Here is a 16,323-nt window from a genome sequence, read left to right as displayed (position 1 = left end):
TAAAATAGCAGAAGGAGTCCTAAATCAAAATCAATAGAGTAATTTTTCGGCATTCAATTATTTTCGAGCAAAAGAACTTGTTTACACGTAGTGTCTGCGTCAATTCTATACATTTTGAGTACATTTTTATAGAACAAATTCATCATAATAAAATGTAATTTATTATTTTACTTTGTATAATTATTATTATTTAACTGAAATAACTTATCAAGCGTTTTTGAAAAACTTCCCAAAGTCCAGAAAAAATAATAACCTAAAATTTATTTTAAAAGAATAAAATTATGAAAAACTTTCTTGTGTTTTTCTTTTCTCATCTATTTATATTGATCACGAATTACACATTTTTATAAGCTTACAAGTTATTTACTCAAATTCAAATTCTCGCGCTTTTTGTCGACTCAGCATGCTGCGCAGTAAGTCAGTGACAGACGGTGAGCCTCATGCAGCCGCCGCAATCCGCATGTTCTTGCCTCTTACCGCAACACCGAACGACCGCTGCGTATTGCTTTTACGGTAGTTTCACGTGTTGATAATATTTATTAGTAACAAACATGAAGATTGACAAGAAGTTGGACTTCAAGACGCTGAAAAAACAGCTTGCAGAGGAGGATGCATTCATATCGAATATATTTTCAAAAATGCCAATTCCAGGTGCCGAGCTCGGTAAGTAATCATTCGTTCTCTAACCTACATACTTAGATGCATACAGTTGATTGACATGTATAAATAACATGTATTGTTTAATTTGCAGCGGTCCAGAATGGTCATGAAGAAGATTTTCCTTTCGAAGGTTCCGACGAAGAATCTGAGGAAAAACCAAACAACAATCACAATGGTAAGTTTAATATAACTTTGAATTAATAATTTGATTAATAATTTTCGAGAATTTAACAATTAAAATTATTACTTATAGACGTGAAAGATAAAAAAGTAGACAGAGCCCAAACAATTCAAGAACTGCGTGGAAAGCTAGAGGACATGAAAAATAAAGTGTTAGTTCACAAAGACAAACTTCTGAAAAAGGGTTTGAAAAAGAAAATCAAAAAACAAGAAAAATTAGCTCAAAGAAAGCTTGCCAGACTAGAGGCTGCATCTGCAAAGAAAACTGTCAGCATAAAGGAAGAAAATGGTATTAAGGAAGAAGCTCCTAAACCAGCATCCAAACCAAAACCAATATTCAATGCCCAAGGCAATATGGTTTTCAGCAAATTTGACTTCCAAGAATTCGGATCTGAAAAGAAGTCTAACAAAGGTGAAAAAGATCCAAAGAAAATTTTGAAAAAAATTGAAGAAACAAAGAATAAAGTGAAAGAATTGGAAAAAGCTGGTGAAATTGGTAAAGCTCAGGAAATAAAAGAAAAAATGGCGTGGCAGTCAGCTTTAGCTAAAGCAAGTGGAGAAAAGGTGTGTATAATTTCTATTTAAGCCCATTTATTCTTCACTTTTTTGATGGCACTGCGCGTCGATACTTTCTTTATTACTTCTATAGATGCATAGAATGATATTTTTGATCCAAAACGCTCATATAATGTTTTTATTTACAGGTAAAAGATGACCCAGAATTATTGAAGAAAACAATTAAAAGAAAAGAGCATCAGAAAAAGAGTAGTGCTAAAAAATGGGAAGCCAGAAAAGAAGCTGTTGAAAGAGGTATTCAACAGAGACAAGACACAAGAAAAGAAAACATAATGAAACGCAAAAAAGATGTGAAGATGGGCAAAATGAAGAAAGCAGCTAAGAGAGGACGTGTTATACCTGGATTTTAGAAATTGATAGCAGCGATCTTAAAGGTCATCAATTTGTAAATAGCTTCTTAAAGTAATCTAATAAATAATTTAATTTTGAATATACTTTTTTGTTAATTTTAAAATTAAAGTTAAAAATCATATAACGAATATAAAGAACTTGACTAAAAATATTAAAATTGTATTTTTAGTTCAGCATTTTCTAGCTTTTTCCGGCAATCAAATATCTCAAACATGTGGAAGCTCAAAACTTGTAAATAATATGTGCGTACTTGTAAATAGTGTTTTATATGCGTTTTGATAACGAACAATTGTTTTTTTTTAAATATTTATACATTATGGGGTATATAAAAAAACGTTCTTTCTTTATGTATTAAAAAAAAAAAAAAAATAGGCACTTTTACATGTATCTAGTAAAAAGAATTTTATAAAGTATCAATATATTGATAATTAATGAATGACTAAATTATTTCACAAGTCAAAAGCACACTGACCTTACGTTATCTCACTTTATCATTCTGATTGTTTCGACACATAAAGTCGATTTTGAACTATTCTTTTTCCTTGTACTTCAAAAACTTTTGGTAAGATTCATAATAAAAGAACATGGGCTTACTTTAAAAAGTTGGAAAAAGTTCCAGCAGATGGTAGCAGTGACGCCCGAGTCACCGTTAATTCGAATTATAGCGCGCACACGCGCGGCTTTGATAAAAATCGTTCCTCGCGTCGCGAACTTGTACAGATTTCATTTTTTCGGTGTGAAAAATTGCTGCTCTCTCTCCCTTGCGTTCAGCGTGGATGCGGGACGTGTACCCATGTCAAGTGCCACGTTTGTTTTATTATTCATTCGTTTGCTCGCCCTTGGGGGAATATATACGCCACGCCATAAACTTATGAATTATTCGCCACGAAAAAGCCCGATGTTCTACTTGCGCGTGCGAGAGAGAGAGAGAAAAGAAAGAAAGAGCTGGGAGTGTTGTTTTGTCTTTTGAGAACTCAATGATCCTGTGCTGCAAACCGAATGAAGACCGCAATATAAGACATTTGTCAAGCTGCCAAAGGCCCGGAGATTCAATGCAGCAGAAAGCTCGACGAGGCAACAAATGTGTGTCTCTCTCTCGCTGCACATTGAGCGCGATAATAATCTGACGAATGGGCTACAAGTGGCTGTAGCAGCAACAAAAAACAAGATCAAACGGATGGGTATTATCGTGTGCATAATCCAAAAGACAAGGCGGCTCCGCGACCTCGATCGAGCTTCTACTACATACACAATATACACACAAGGTAATTCAGAGTTCAATCGCCGCGTATCATTATTACGTGTATGTCCCGCGTGACGCGCGTATTATGATCGGCGAGCTGTGTGCGCCAAGGAGATTGTTTTGTACGATTATACACATGCCTGATTACGCACGGTAAGTCGCGTATTATGACGGGGCCCGATCAGCCCGACACCTACTTATCACGAATCCGCGCGCTGCTTATAAGATATAGTTGTGCGTCGCTCGCGCCGCAACTTATTTTGGCGACAATTGTCTGCACTCGAGATACAGACAGACACAGACAAAGATAGAGAGAGAGAGAGATGGGACCAACGATATCGCGTCGATTCGAACGCGCGATCAGTGCAAGTAGTTGTAAGCCCACTCGGCTCGCGATTTCACAAAAGCCGCGCGAGACATCGTCGTCGTCGTCGTCGACGTGCCGCGGTTAAAGATTGTTTTCTTCTTCCACAGGCAGTTTTACCATCCAAAAACAAAAAACTTTTTCTCCATCCTCTCTTTTTCGGTGCGCGGCCGCGAATACGTTACAGTTTTTCTGTATGATATTCGTGCATGACACTTGGTGTTTTCCGTGATACGTTATTCAGTGAATGCATTAAAAGTGTATGTGTGTGTACGAAGTCGCTGGATATAGGCGAGTTGTTTGTTTTGCTCTCGTTTTCGCTGATATATAATATCAGCTGCGATATCGAATATTCAACGTAAGTATACTTACATCGACGATACACGCTCATCTCAGTATCGGTATACTATAATAATCATACCCATTAACGTTTGTATATTATATTCATTGCGGTGAAGATGCTTCGCGGTGTGTGCGCTGTACCGGCACACACTTCCAGAGTAAAATCCAACTCCGAATAAGATCATCAATTCCGTACCGAGAGTTCAATCGACTTTCGCGATTTACATACTCGTATTTATACGTATCGATTCGGTGCGCGATAAAAGAGTTGCTTTGAGACGGGGTTCCTGTATGTGTATGTGTACGTAAGAAAAATTCAAGTTCGAAAAACGGGAGAAGGTCACGGAAACGACGTATACAATCGCCTGCGCCAGTAGTATAGATAATATATACGATTGTGTGTAGCATCCAATCGTCCGCTTAGCTTAGCCGCTTAGCTGCTGCTACTTCGCGGAGTCAACTCGAATAAGAAGTCGGAGCACAATGCCGGTGGTACGTACGCGTGCTCGTCGTGCTGCAGCTAGATCTAAACTCGGCTTTTATACAAGTATATGTACACACGTATTCATACGCGGACACAGAAAAGAGTAAGAGGATAGGGCAAACAGCAGCAGCAGCACGTTGCAGAGTGCAGTCAGTGCGCGCGGTATACAGTGAGAGTATACTCGCGGGGCTGCTCTTGCAGTTAGGATATGTAAGCTAAGCTGCTGCACACGCTGCTGGTCCTCTATATAATGTGCAATATGCCTATATGTATATAGCGTATGTATAGAGAGTATAAGCGCGAGTCGGTCGGTCGAGTCGGGTGGGTGGTATAAGAGAGCCCAAGCAGCAGCCAGCAGCATTGAGGCAGCCACAGAGCAGCACAGAGCCAAGCAGTGCCACAGTATTAAGCGCGCGATCCGTAAGGTGGGAGGTGGGTATAGCAGCAGCAGCAAGTACAGACACTGTATATACCTATGTATAGACGCACACAAGTATAGAGAGAGGAGTATATAGCACGAGCCCACGAGTCTGCTGTCGTACTCGCATGCAGGGCAGTATACAACACGCCGCCTGCCCGGCCATAACAACACGAGCCGTAGCAGCAGCACCAATACACGCGCAAAAGTCAGTCCGAAAGTTTCTGCAGCTGCTATTGTCGTGTCAGGCTGCAGCGCGACAAAATATACAGTAGAATATAGTGCATCATCGCTGTTCTGTGTTTATATACATACATTTGTACACCGCGACGCATTTGAAAATTGCACTGCTCTATGCAGCGTGTCTGTGCTTCAATTATAACATAGGCCTACTATAAGCTTGCGGTATTATATGTGTGCAAGCGGTTGCTATAGACGCGCCGCGATGATCGATTTACATCGTTCTGGCCTGTCGATGCAACAACGGCTGACGATCAGCCAATAAAACCTGCGCGGGGACACGATTATCTTATAAACGGAGCGCGCGAGTCGATTGCCGCAGGTTTTGACACTCGATGCCGACGCTACCAACATGTCCCATCGTCTTCTCTGCAGCTCCAAAGCTGACAGCAGGACCATCGACGATCAGCAGCAGCAACAGCAGCAGGAGCAACAGTTAGGTAACGAGGCGCGACTGAATTTCAATTGCATCCCAGCGCAGTAGTGGTGACCATCGTCATCCTTCTGCTACTACGCTAAAACGCGATACCGCTATCATATGATATACGCATGCGAACATCATCAACCTCCACCTTATGCTCCGTCAGCAGCTGATTATATTTTGTTGTACTGCAAGTAGATTCGTTGTTTATGCTTTAATGCGTGTTACATGTGGATGCGTGTGTGTGCAAGCGCCGTTCTAAATCAGCAGTGACTGCATGCGTGTGTGCATTATTACCTGGCGCACACATATCCGTATTATATACAGCAGGCCAGATCCAGTGGCGCGACCACCAGTAGCAGCAGCCACGTATGTGTGCAGTCGACTATATATATACGCATGCTGCAGCTTGCAAACCTACAACAGCAGCGGTATAACGGAGGATAAATTTTCGTTTCTTGAATTAACGAATATATCGGTACATAACGATATACACCGATATCCATCGAGAGTCATGCTCGTCGTTGCTTGATTATCGAGAGCAGCAGCAGCAGCAGCAGCAGCAACACAAGTCGTCGCGAGAAAGGTGGAACGCGGCGAGCGCGAGTGTCACACAGTGTACTACACGTCTATATTTGGGGAAGGGTAAAATAAAAAGAAAATAAATAAAAACAACGACGACAGTCACGACGACGACGAGGGGCGACATCAATAGCCTTTTTCGCGTCGTCCGCGCAAGACTGTCTCTTTCTCGGTAATACGGAGTTGGCGCTCCTCCGTATATTATATGTGTTTGGTGTCTTGTTGTGCTACGTGTGTTTATCTCTGTGTGTAACATGTAGATGTATCTGTGTATTATTATATGTGTTGCTCCGATTATAAAAATCCGCAGACTGCAGCTGTAATAGAGACAATAGCCATCGCAGGTAACGATAACAATTGATGTTGATTTTTGTTTACAGTATTTGTTTGTTTCTTTTTGTTCTTTTTATTTTGTTTTTTTTGCAAGCGTTCAAATATCCAAGACTGCTCTTATAACAGCCATTATAATTTTTTAATGCCCATATTCTATTATATACCCGAACGAATGCGACTCTGAAAGCAGCATTATACATAGAACGCGTAACGCGATGTGCTCGCGCGATATTTATACACATTATATTATAAATGTGTTGTAGGTATAAGCGGCTCGTTGTTGCATGCGTGCCGTCGTACGTGCATGTGCAGCAGTGCAGTGTGTTGTACTTGAAATGGAAGAGAGAGAGAGAGAAAGAAAAAATTGGAAAGACACAGAGCGAAAGAAATACGCGCGCGCGTGTGTATATATATAGAATTGCAGTGCCTGACTCGCTGCACACGCAGCACAGAGAGTAGTAGTAGAGTAAAGGAGCGAGCGAGAAGGGCGAGAAAAAGGAGGGGGAATCGCACGCCTAGGGCACGATATATATACGCGCGCAGGTACACATTATATACACCGCGAATATATTATACGCATGTGTGTGTGTGTGTGCGTTAGGCTGTATACACGCGCATTACACCTGCGAAAACCGAAGCGAACTCGTGACTGTTGGCCGAGCAGCCGCTTATAATAATGCGTTTGTGTGCGTAGTGCATGTGCGTGTGCTACACCATGCTCACGAGCCAGCAAGCAGGCAGGCGCACAGGTATTGTGGTATGAAATAACGCGTGGCGCGAGCGGCTCTCTGCTGCTCTCTTATCGCGATCTGTTCTCTACCTTATACCTATGTGTGTATATGGAAAAGGCACGAGGTGGCGGTTTGGGCGCATAAATAGCCGTGGAAGGTTGACTCCGAATTATAAGTGTGCAGCTGCGCGAAATAATACGTGGATTTTCGGATAGATATAACATTGGATAACGCGGATGTATTCTTGAACCTCCGCTAATACTGTCGAGGTATCAAGTACATACGGCATCGCGGGGGTTTTTCAGCTGTTATTACAAGAGCGACTGCGAGGATCGTGTCAGTGCAGGTATTACGGACGCAACTATAAGTGTTGGTCTGTCTATGTTTGTGTGTGTACGCCGATCGCAACTCTTTCCTTTCTGTGCTGCAGCAGCAGCGGCAGCGGAGAGCTCGGGCAAACTCTGCGCGCTACAGAGCCTTTCTTCTCTCTCGCTCGCTCGCTCGCTGTTGCTGCTGCTCGAACACGACTCTATGTAGTGTACACACACACACACATGTACATGTACACGAGCTACGGAGCAGCGCGAGTAAGAGAGACTGCACATACAGTCGCGCGAGGTACTCCTTTCGCCTTATGCCGTGTTGCACGAGGCTCTTATGCACCGGAGCTCCGTATAGTAGTAGTAGTAGAGTCGGACGGTACATTGCAACGATCCTCTTGCTCAGCGTCGCGCGAAGAGACCACCGAACGGTACCGGCTCTCTTTCTCTCTCTCTCTCTCTCTCTCTCTTTCCCATGCACTGCTGCTGCTGCTGCTGCTGCTGCTGCTGCAGGGGTCTTATCGTTTCTGCACACTCCGTATATATAAACTCTGTGCTGCAGTGCCGCAGTGCCTGCTATATGCAATGGAGAACTTCTCGTCCGGCCGGTCGTGAAACCGCAGCAGCAGCAACAGCAGGCGCTGCACCTCTCCTCTATATATATATATATATACCTATATACTACATATCGTGAGCTGCTGCACTCGGTGCGCCAAGCGCGGCTCTGCACTCGCGCCTCGCAACTCGCAAAAGCAGGCCCCGCAACAACGAGAAGAACCAGTCGTTGTTCCAGCTCTCCGTAACTGTGTGTGTGTGTGTGAGCGAGCATATCTCTCTTTCTCTCTCTCTTTCTCTCCTTGGTGTGCATATACTGCAGTGTGCACCTCTATTCACCTCCACACACACAAACACACAGACAGAGCGGAGCTACTCGACGGGCCTTGCGCGCCGTGCACTGTGTTTTGCCGCTGTGTTGCCGCTCTGCGATGCGCCACACACTCTTTTGCCTTGTGCCTTATAGCCTGCGATGGCTCGGCTCGCGTGCAGTTATAATACTCCTTCTTCCTTCCTTTTTAGGGCTCTTTTTGCGCGGCGCTCGCGCAGCTCCGTGTCTACTACTACTACTACGTACCGAACGGTTCGCAGCGGCGGCAGCGAAGCGTAATATGCGCATCGATTTATGAACTCCACTTTGACAGTGTTTATATTTGGATCGCGCACACATAAGATCGTAACCGATTACATAATGCACGCAGCAATGCGATCACGAGACCTTGCGTAGCACAGCTCGGCTGCAGTAGCATAAGGTCCTTTTCTTTTATACCCTCTGCGCCCCAATGCGATTACATTGTGCAGCAACGAGCTTATCTATTCCATTATCGTATTAGTAATAGTCTTCTTGTCGACGCAAATGAACCGATCGGCGGTTTCCCCGGCAGCTCAGCTCCTCTTTGGCCCAATAATATTAGATCGATCCCTGCACGCGTATATAAGTAGACTACATCCTTCTCGCTTCAGCACCTGTAGCAGCTTCGATCCTTCCCGGATTGCGATTAAAAATTCATGCGCGTGATAAGGACGAGAATACGATATAGAGAGAGAGAGTCGGATATATATCGCGAGTCTCTTGCGTCATACACGTCCTCGAGTCCTTCTTCGGCTGCTCCATCCGTGCAGTTGTGTATTAAATTATATATAATACGTACGTGTGCGCGACCTATCGTCTTGGGACGCTACTCGCGAAACACTTGAAAATTTCGTATACCGTTATTAGCGTGCTATAACACGAGAACAGTCATCGAGAGCATAGAACTTGTTGTGGCCTCTTGTGTGTGTGTGTGTGTGTGTGTGCAGAATTGCCGCATTATAACAAAAGCCAAGTCGCGAGGAGGCACATGCACGCATACATGATAAACGCACGTAGAGCCAGCTAGCATACGGCTTTCTGCTGCGGAGAGCGTTATACCATACATATTTAATGTACGTATACAACACCTGGTGTTTTCGTTCCGTCATGCACGATGCACATTACTGGTATATATACGTTATAATATGGATATAGAGGCGACGCGCGTAAAACAAAAAGTCGACCGGGGTCCACTCGAGATACTTAATATATTATATAGCTTTGACGATGGCTCGACTCTGCAGCTCGACTCTCACAAGTATCGCGTCTTCATTTTCCGCCTTTATATACGCACACGCATATATAGCTTGTATGGCACTCTCTTTCTTTCTCTCTCTCTCTTGCTGCTATGCACGGACATTTGAGAATCGATCGCGAGGCTCGTCGTCGTCGTTGCGTCGGTGCTGTGCTGTGCAGGGGGGGAGGGCGGGTGGTGCGTAATGCGTATCCGCTAGCACAACCCGACCCTCTCTCGGATACCTTCTGCGCAGCACACCATGGCTGGGATATTGTTGCCTCAAACATTAATCCAAACGAGCGCGTCGAGAGAGCGAGATGCGATTTCTTCGCTGTTGCGCGAGGGAGAGAGAGAGGAGAGCAGCAATATGCAGGTAAAATAGCAGATATATATAAGAGACAGCCTTGGTCGTCGTCGTCGTCGTCTTCTCTCGTCGAGTCATTATTCCTTCGATTAACAAAGATATCCGATAATGATCCTCGGCATATCGACCGCCACCACCGCCGCCCTGCAATTGTGACACGCATCGCGTACTATACACATAGGTATATAAAAACTTGAAAGCTCGCGATGGAAATATAATACCCGGCGATACTCGAAGCGGCTCACGAGTTTGTCTTATAAACCGACAAAGTCATCGATAATCTTTATGCGAAAGACATGCTAGACAACGAGAAGAGCTTCATTAGCTATTTACTCCGCGCTATTCTCCTCGTGCTTAACTCGTGCGTATACTACCTACCTTGTCTTCTCTCTCTCTATTTCTCTGCATTACATATACATACACGCGCGAGAGCATACAATACCCATATAAGAGCTATATGTATACATCGACACACGACTATAGTATTATGCTACGTCGTTTCAGTCCTTCAAATAGCTCCGGGCGTGTGTATTGAGTTCGAGACTTTGTATATATTGAAAGCTCTCGTCTTGTGTGTCGGTGGCTGCTGCGGCTGGATCTTGTAAGGATTGTGTGATCTTATAATATACATGTATCAGTCAGACATTTTTCGCCCTTCACAGACAATTTGAAGATGAAAAATATGAAGTTGCGACATGGTTACGTTATACGTGTGCAGCATGTATAGCAACCAAAACCTATACTTATTCTCGATGCAAATTTCGAGTGCGACACTCATTTTTTTCCTTTCTGCTCCCCCGCGCGTCCAAGGCTGCGCGCGATCACTATAAGTACAGTCACGATCGCGCCTTCCCGTATGGAAGTGTGGCGCGAATCACGTGCCCGCACGAGTTATGAGAATACGTCTCTCCCCGACGAAATTAGATTTTTTTCCCTTTTTTTTATTTATTCGCGAACGATGGTGGGGGATACATGATCGTATGAAATACGTAAAGCTCGAAAACGTGCGGCGTTAAAAATGTCATCGTCAACACACGACGATCGTCGTCGTCGCGCGAGTTATAAAGTACCGTGTGTGCAGTGTCGGATGCGCGCGAGCAAAATGATATCGAACGACGACGGTATACACACATACGGAATGGCAAAAAAAAGTTATCGCGCTATTATTTCAAGTTTTCATCGAAACTTTATTTCCCGAAATTGTCATTTTATACACACGGACAAACCCGACGAGCAGCTTGCTCGCGCTCGCCTCATTATTACGTATATAAATACGCATATAACTACTATTTCCTCAATGCGAGAAAAAACAAACGCATTTAATACAACCTTACGCTCTTATAAAGAGCAATTTATCCCTGGCAGTTTAACAAACTCTCACTCGCTCGCACGACGCGAGTGCGGTATTATCCGCGCAAAATACTTGTCTAATGAAGTAAAACGTTTATCCGCATACTTCTTTTGCAATAGAAAGTATTTTGCCTTCGGAAGAAACGAACGACTCGCGGACATGTGTGTGTGTACACGAAGGAACAACGTCATTTTTCACTGGCACTTTTGTTTTGGCACGCAAGCTCGTGTGTTCATTGAAAAATCTAAGCACTTTTGCTAAAAACTCCGGGATAATAGCAAATTATTCATTGAAATGGCGCGAAACCATTTTTATTCTAAATATAAGTACTGCGTGTACTCATATTTTTAGCCCACAGAGCCTTGTGCATTCCATACTTTCTCCATTGATTAGAAGATTTAAAACGTAATAGAAAAAAGGATTAGTCGGGGTGCAAAAAGCATCGTTTGCAGCGCTTAGCAAACACGTGCATCACAGCTCACGAAATAATTATTTCAAATCCAAGGGTACCTACGTATGCTACTCATCTGCTCTTATGCGCGCTATCTTTGAAGTTTTCCAATTATACATATAAATTCGAGGCGATGTTATATGAGTATATAACGCGCGTGTGAGCGTGTACCTTTCCCTTAATTACAGCAGCAGCGGGGCTCATTTTTCCAAGTACCTCGTTTGCAAGTATCTTCTTGATAAATGAGAAGTATGCGATAATTGTGTTTCTCGCGAGGCGCGCGCTGGCAAGGAAAAAAAGCAGATGTTTTCATTGGCACTTTGACAAGCGTCTATAAAGGTAGGGTCGTTAAAATTTTACCCGAATCGAGTAAAAAGAGAGTGAATTAAAGCTCGATCATCGAGTGCGATTCGTTTGCCGCTGCCGCTCGCGCGCACGGCGTTGCGCAACGATTATATTCATTTTTCAATTCATCGATAAATCAATTATAACAAAAAAGAAAAAGAAAAAACATTTATTGCAACACATTATATATTTGCAACCGAGAGATGAAAACAAATATGGAAATCTAATCGCTGCCTTATCGCTCTATTTTCAGTTTCCAAGATCGGATTTCGCGCAGTGCATTTAAACTCTCCGCAAAGTGGAGTAGAATAATCGTTGGGAAAGACGAAATACTCGAGAGTAGCGAAGAGCCAAGGTCAAAACGAGAGAGCGAGCGAGAGGAGAAAAGTAATCCAAAAGAACTACCGACATGAAAACTCAGAGAGCTGTAAGGTGAGTGTGCAATTTTCTTTTTCTTTTCTCCCCACCCTTACCCCCCTGATAATATCCATCCCGCGCGTATACCTCGCGCGCTTTTATACATCGTGTTATGGAAAATGTGCACGAGTGATAATAAAGATGACTGTACACGCGCGCGGCTCGGCTCCGTGCACGAGCGAAGGATGATTTCACAAATGTTTGAAATTTTTCACGTATCGAGCGTTAAGCTCACGATTGGATGGCGAAAAAGTCTCTATTTTTTTTTCCTCTCTTACAACTTTCTAATTTTTTTTTTCGGCTGATTGCCTCTCTCGTCGTGGCTATACTCTCTTATCAGTCAAAGAGTCAATGTGCTTTCAAAGATAAGTCAATGAGGAAATAATTCGGTATGTGGGCTCTCTAATAATTGTTTCGTAATCCGGACTCTTGATTCGAGATAGAAAAAACGAAAATATTATTGCTATAAAGGAACCCGATCGCGTCCGAAAAGAGAGAACGTACCGTGGTCGCTTTTTATCAGCTATAAAAAAAAAAAGTATATACACTTTTCATCAAGACGTGCCTCGCGTCCTTAAACTTTTAACGCGCTCGCGTCACACACCGCACGTACAAAGGTGTGTATGTGTGCCTGCGGTGCGCGAGTGCCTGCCGCGCATGTGTATACAGTCGGTAGCACAGATATACAGCCGCACGAACGTTCGGGTATTGTATCTCACGTTTCTTTTTTAGAACGATGAAAGGATTCGTATATTGCACCGAGTGAAAATTAAGGGCAGAAGGTATAGCACAGCAGCGGCAGCAGCAGCTCGGCTACAGAAATGCAGTATAAAAGATTTTGCTGGTCTCGTGCGTTTTACTGCTCGCTTTAATTGCCCCGCCGAGCGTATAATAAACGAAGAAGTACCTCGAGCATTCGTTTAATTTACCAATTTTTTTACACTTCTTACGTATATGTACGCGATACCTGTTGTGCTCAGTGTTGCCTTTCTTTTTGCTCTTCTTTTTTTACTCCGCTGTTGTTGTTTTTTTTTTTAAGCGCAGCATATTTGCACCTGGGCAAATAAGCCGAGTATTAGCGCGATTAACGCGTTTTTAATCAAGGGTATGTGTCTGCTGCTGCTCTGTGTGCTCGAGTTTATATGCTTTATTATCTGCCAGCGCGTAAAAGTAGAACGTGTGTGCGCGCTTGGACGAAGATTTATGAGCGTACGAAAAATTTTTCTCGATTAATAACATCGTTCGGAAAAATAATATCAATCATAAATCGCGGAGAAATTACACAGCAATACACTCTCGCTCTCGTGTCTCGCACTTGGGAATGAAATACGCGCTTGGCCGTCTTTTTTTCGAACGCGACTAACGAGGAAAAGAGAGGCTGCAGCTAGAAACAGATGAATTTTCACCTTTCAAGGTTCACCTTTTCTGCGCGTAATAAGAGGAGGAGGGGATACACACGCGCGCGCAAAAAGCTTACTCAAGGGTTTGTCTGTGTGTGTGTCTCAGAGGTTACAATTGATTTGATTGGGATGACCTCCTTACCGCCCCTGCTTTTCTCGGAGATTCTCCTCTCCTTACCTCTCCTTTTTTTTCTATTATTATTTTATCGAAGTTGGAAAGTTTTTATTTCATCTCGGCGTCGCGATTGTAATGCATACAGATGAACAAAAATATTTCAGCTGAAAATAAACTTTTACCTAACTTCTATGTGAATTCCCGCTCACTCGGAATCGCAGTACGTACTACGTAGTAGTATAGTATACAGCGAACGAAGGAGAGAAAAAACTTATCCTCGTCTCGAAAGTGCATCCTCTGAATTGGAGAATATATATTGCACCTTTGCGTGCGCGCCACGTGCTCCAGATTTGCTCTTCTCCGTTCTCCATTGTGTCTGTATATCTGTGTGTATACGTACCTACGTGTTTGTGTGTGTGTGTTGTTTCTTTTTCGTTGTAATTATCGCCAAATGAAACGAGAGACGAAGAAAAAAAATAATAAAAAGAGGGAAAAAAATCGCGAGCTCGACTCTTTCACTTGTTTTTTCGCAGCCAGCACAATACCATTATGAATATTATAAAAAGCTGACGATGGACTCGGCGAGGAATACAAAATACCTAATTAACGCGTGAACTGATTCTATTGTTCGGCTCAGACGGGCGCGGGGTGGGAGGAGAAGACACATATACATATATTCGACTTTCATTGCCCCGCTAAATGGCGTCTTCGATATACTATCAGAGTCGATTTAAATCCCGAGTAAATATTCGCATATTAATAGCTAAGCCATATAATTATGAATAATTGAATAATTGCAAGGTGGCTGGTAGCCGCTATTATATATTTGAGCTAAACGCTAAAACGAATATTATATATATCGTCGAGCGGCCGGGCGGCGAGCGTTTCGAAAGTCTCTCTACTACTAGACGGACTGTCGTTTATCATGCATAAAGGAGACAAACCGCACTTAACTTTGGCTGTTTTATTTCTGGCGTTTGTGTGTATATATATTATATATGTGTATGTGTACGCGCGCGCGGGGCAGGTGAGAAAATTAATAAACAGCATAATTAAGAAAGGCTTTATCGCGCGAGCGCAGCCGAGTAAAAAAAAACGAAAGAAAAGAAAAAAAATGATAATGATCGTAAGAGCAAAATACCTCGCCTCGTCTGAAAAGTGTTACTTGCGCAATCGTATATAACGACTGTTTAGCAGGTGAATTATATCTGAAAACAAAACAAGATGTTATATACCTGACGCGTAGTAGTAGCTATCGGAGTGTGGGGCATTACGAAAGCTGCTATACAGCAGCAGCAGCAGCTCCGGCAATTCGTATTATGAAGCGAGAGCGTCTGCGCAGCGAGCAAGCAAGAGAGAAAGAGAAAGAAAGAAAATTTGTTCACGAATTGCCCGCCGGCTACAAACAACAACAAAACGCAAGGAGCGTCGCATTAAATTCACATTTACGCAAGCAGCAGCAGCAGCAGCAGACTGACTATATGGACGAGTGCGCGTGCGGCTCGTCGGGTTAATTGTGTATTATAACGTTGTAGTACACGTACCTACTACGTCATAATGAGGCAGCGAGTCGAGTCTCGGATTGCCTGGCCAGCCTCTGCTAAATATCGTATCACGAGCTCATATCCGATACGCTTCTGCGTCCCGAAAATTCAGTTGGACTGTGCATATATATCTGCTCTCGGTGCAATTGTAATGACTCGCATCGATTTACCTTATGCATTTGGCTAATTAGAAGAGAGACAGCGAGCGAAAGAGGAAAAGAGAGCCGTAGTGGCTCGGTATATACGTGAATTCGCAATAGCATACACACACACACATATAGATGGTATATGTACGAATCACAAATTCCAATCGATTGATTTTGATTCCTTTGTACATCGGGGGGCTATATGCTCCGAGCCGAGCTGCCACTGCACATGGCACACGTATACATCAGACGTGGAATATAAGCACATGCCAGTCAACCTTGACACGGAGCAGCGGTAGCAGCAGCAGCTTCGTGCAAATTATAATATTACAACGTGCGCTGCAGCTCGGAGTTTCGCTCTTTTCTTTGGAAAATCGACTTTGCATTGGCGAACTACACAGCAGCGCAGGCAACGGTGGCAACTGCTCGCTGCAGCTTGAAAATTGAGGCCGCGTGTGATTAAAGCTCCATTCAAGCGGGTTAGCAGCTCGTACCTGTATACGCAGCGTATTCACACATACAAGCCAATTATATATGTTAACGCGCGTGTGCACCGTTGATAGATAATGATATTATATACGCCGCAGTCCATCAGCGCCACACGTGGCTTCGGTTAATCCTTTTTTTTCTATTCTCCCGTTGATTTCTCTATTCGATGCGTGGCAATTTCTAAATCCATCCGCGATTTTGAAATTCGCGACGCGTCGCTCGAATTAGCGGAACGATAAATACAGTACATAGAGATGCTGGTCGCGATTGATTATTCCAGACTCGTGTTTATTACCTGCAGTGCGCCTCGCC

The 16,323-nt window shown here is 43.4% G+C and overlaps 2 protein-coding genes across 3 annotated transcripts in view; both read left to right on the top strand.

The window, feature by feature from the left end:
* Nucleotides 1–462: 462 nt before the first annotated feature.
* Nucleotides 463–2,199, top strand: LOC106650064 (surfeit locus protein 6 homolog). Its single transcript, XM_014367846.2, has 4 exons — nt 463–663; nt 752–835; nt 914–1,404; nt 1,545–2,199. The coding sequence occupies exons 1-4, from the start codon at nt 552–554 to the stop codon at nt 1,764–1,766; spliced, it is 909 nt and encodes a 302-aa protein (XP_014223332.1). The 5' UTR covers nt 463–551; the 3' UTR covers nt 1,767–2,199.
* Nucleotides 2,200–3,312: 1,113 nt separating this feature from the next.
* The window catches only part of LOC106650222 (putative uncharacterized protein DDB_G0272456), a 49,881-nt gene continuing 36,870 nt past the window's right edge, over nt 3,313–16,323 (top strand). The window contains exons 1-2 of one of the 2 annotated variants that reach the window (XM_014368141.2): nt 3,313–3,732; nt 12,154–12,332. In XM_014368141.2, the coding sequence (XP_014223627.1) occupies nt 12,310–12,332 (23 nt within the window). In that variant the 5' untranslated portion in view covers nt 3,313–3,732; nt 12,154–12,309. Of the gene's footprint in view, nt 3,733–4,732; nt 6,206–12,153; nt 12,333–16,323 lie in introns of those variants that run through there. The other variant, XM_014368142.2, reaches the window with a different exon arrangement.

This window comes from Trichogramma pretiosum, unplaced genomic scaffold (genome assembly GCF_000599845.2).
Source record: "Trichogramma pretiosum strain Unisexual culture from Peru unplaced genomic scaffold, Tpre_2.0 scaffold121, whole genome shotgun sequence".
Lineage (NCBI taxonomy): Eukaryota > Metazoa > Arthropoda > Insecta > Hymenoptera > Trichogrammatidae > Trichogramma > Trichogramma pretiosum.
This window is presented reverse-complemented; position numbering and strand designations above follow the sequence as displayed.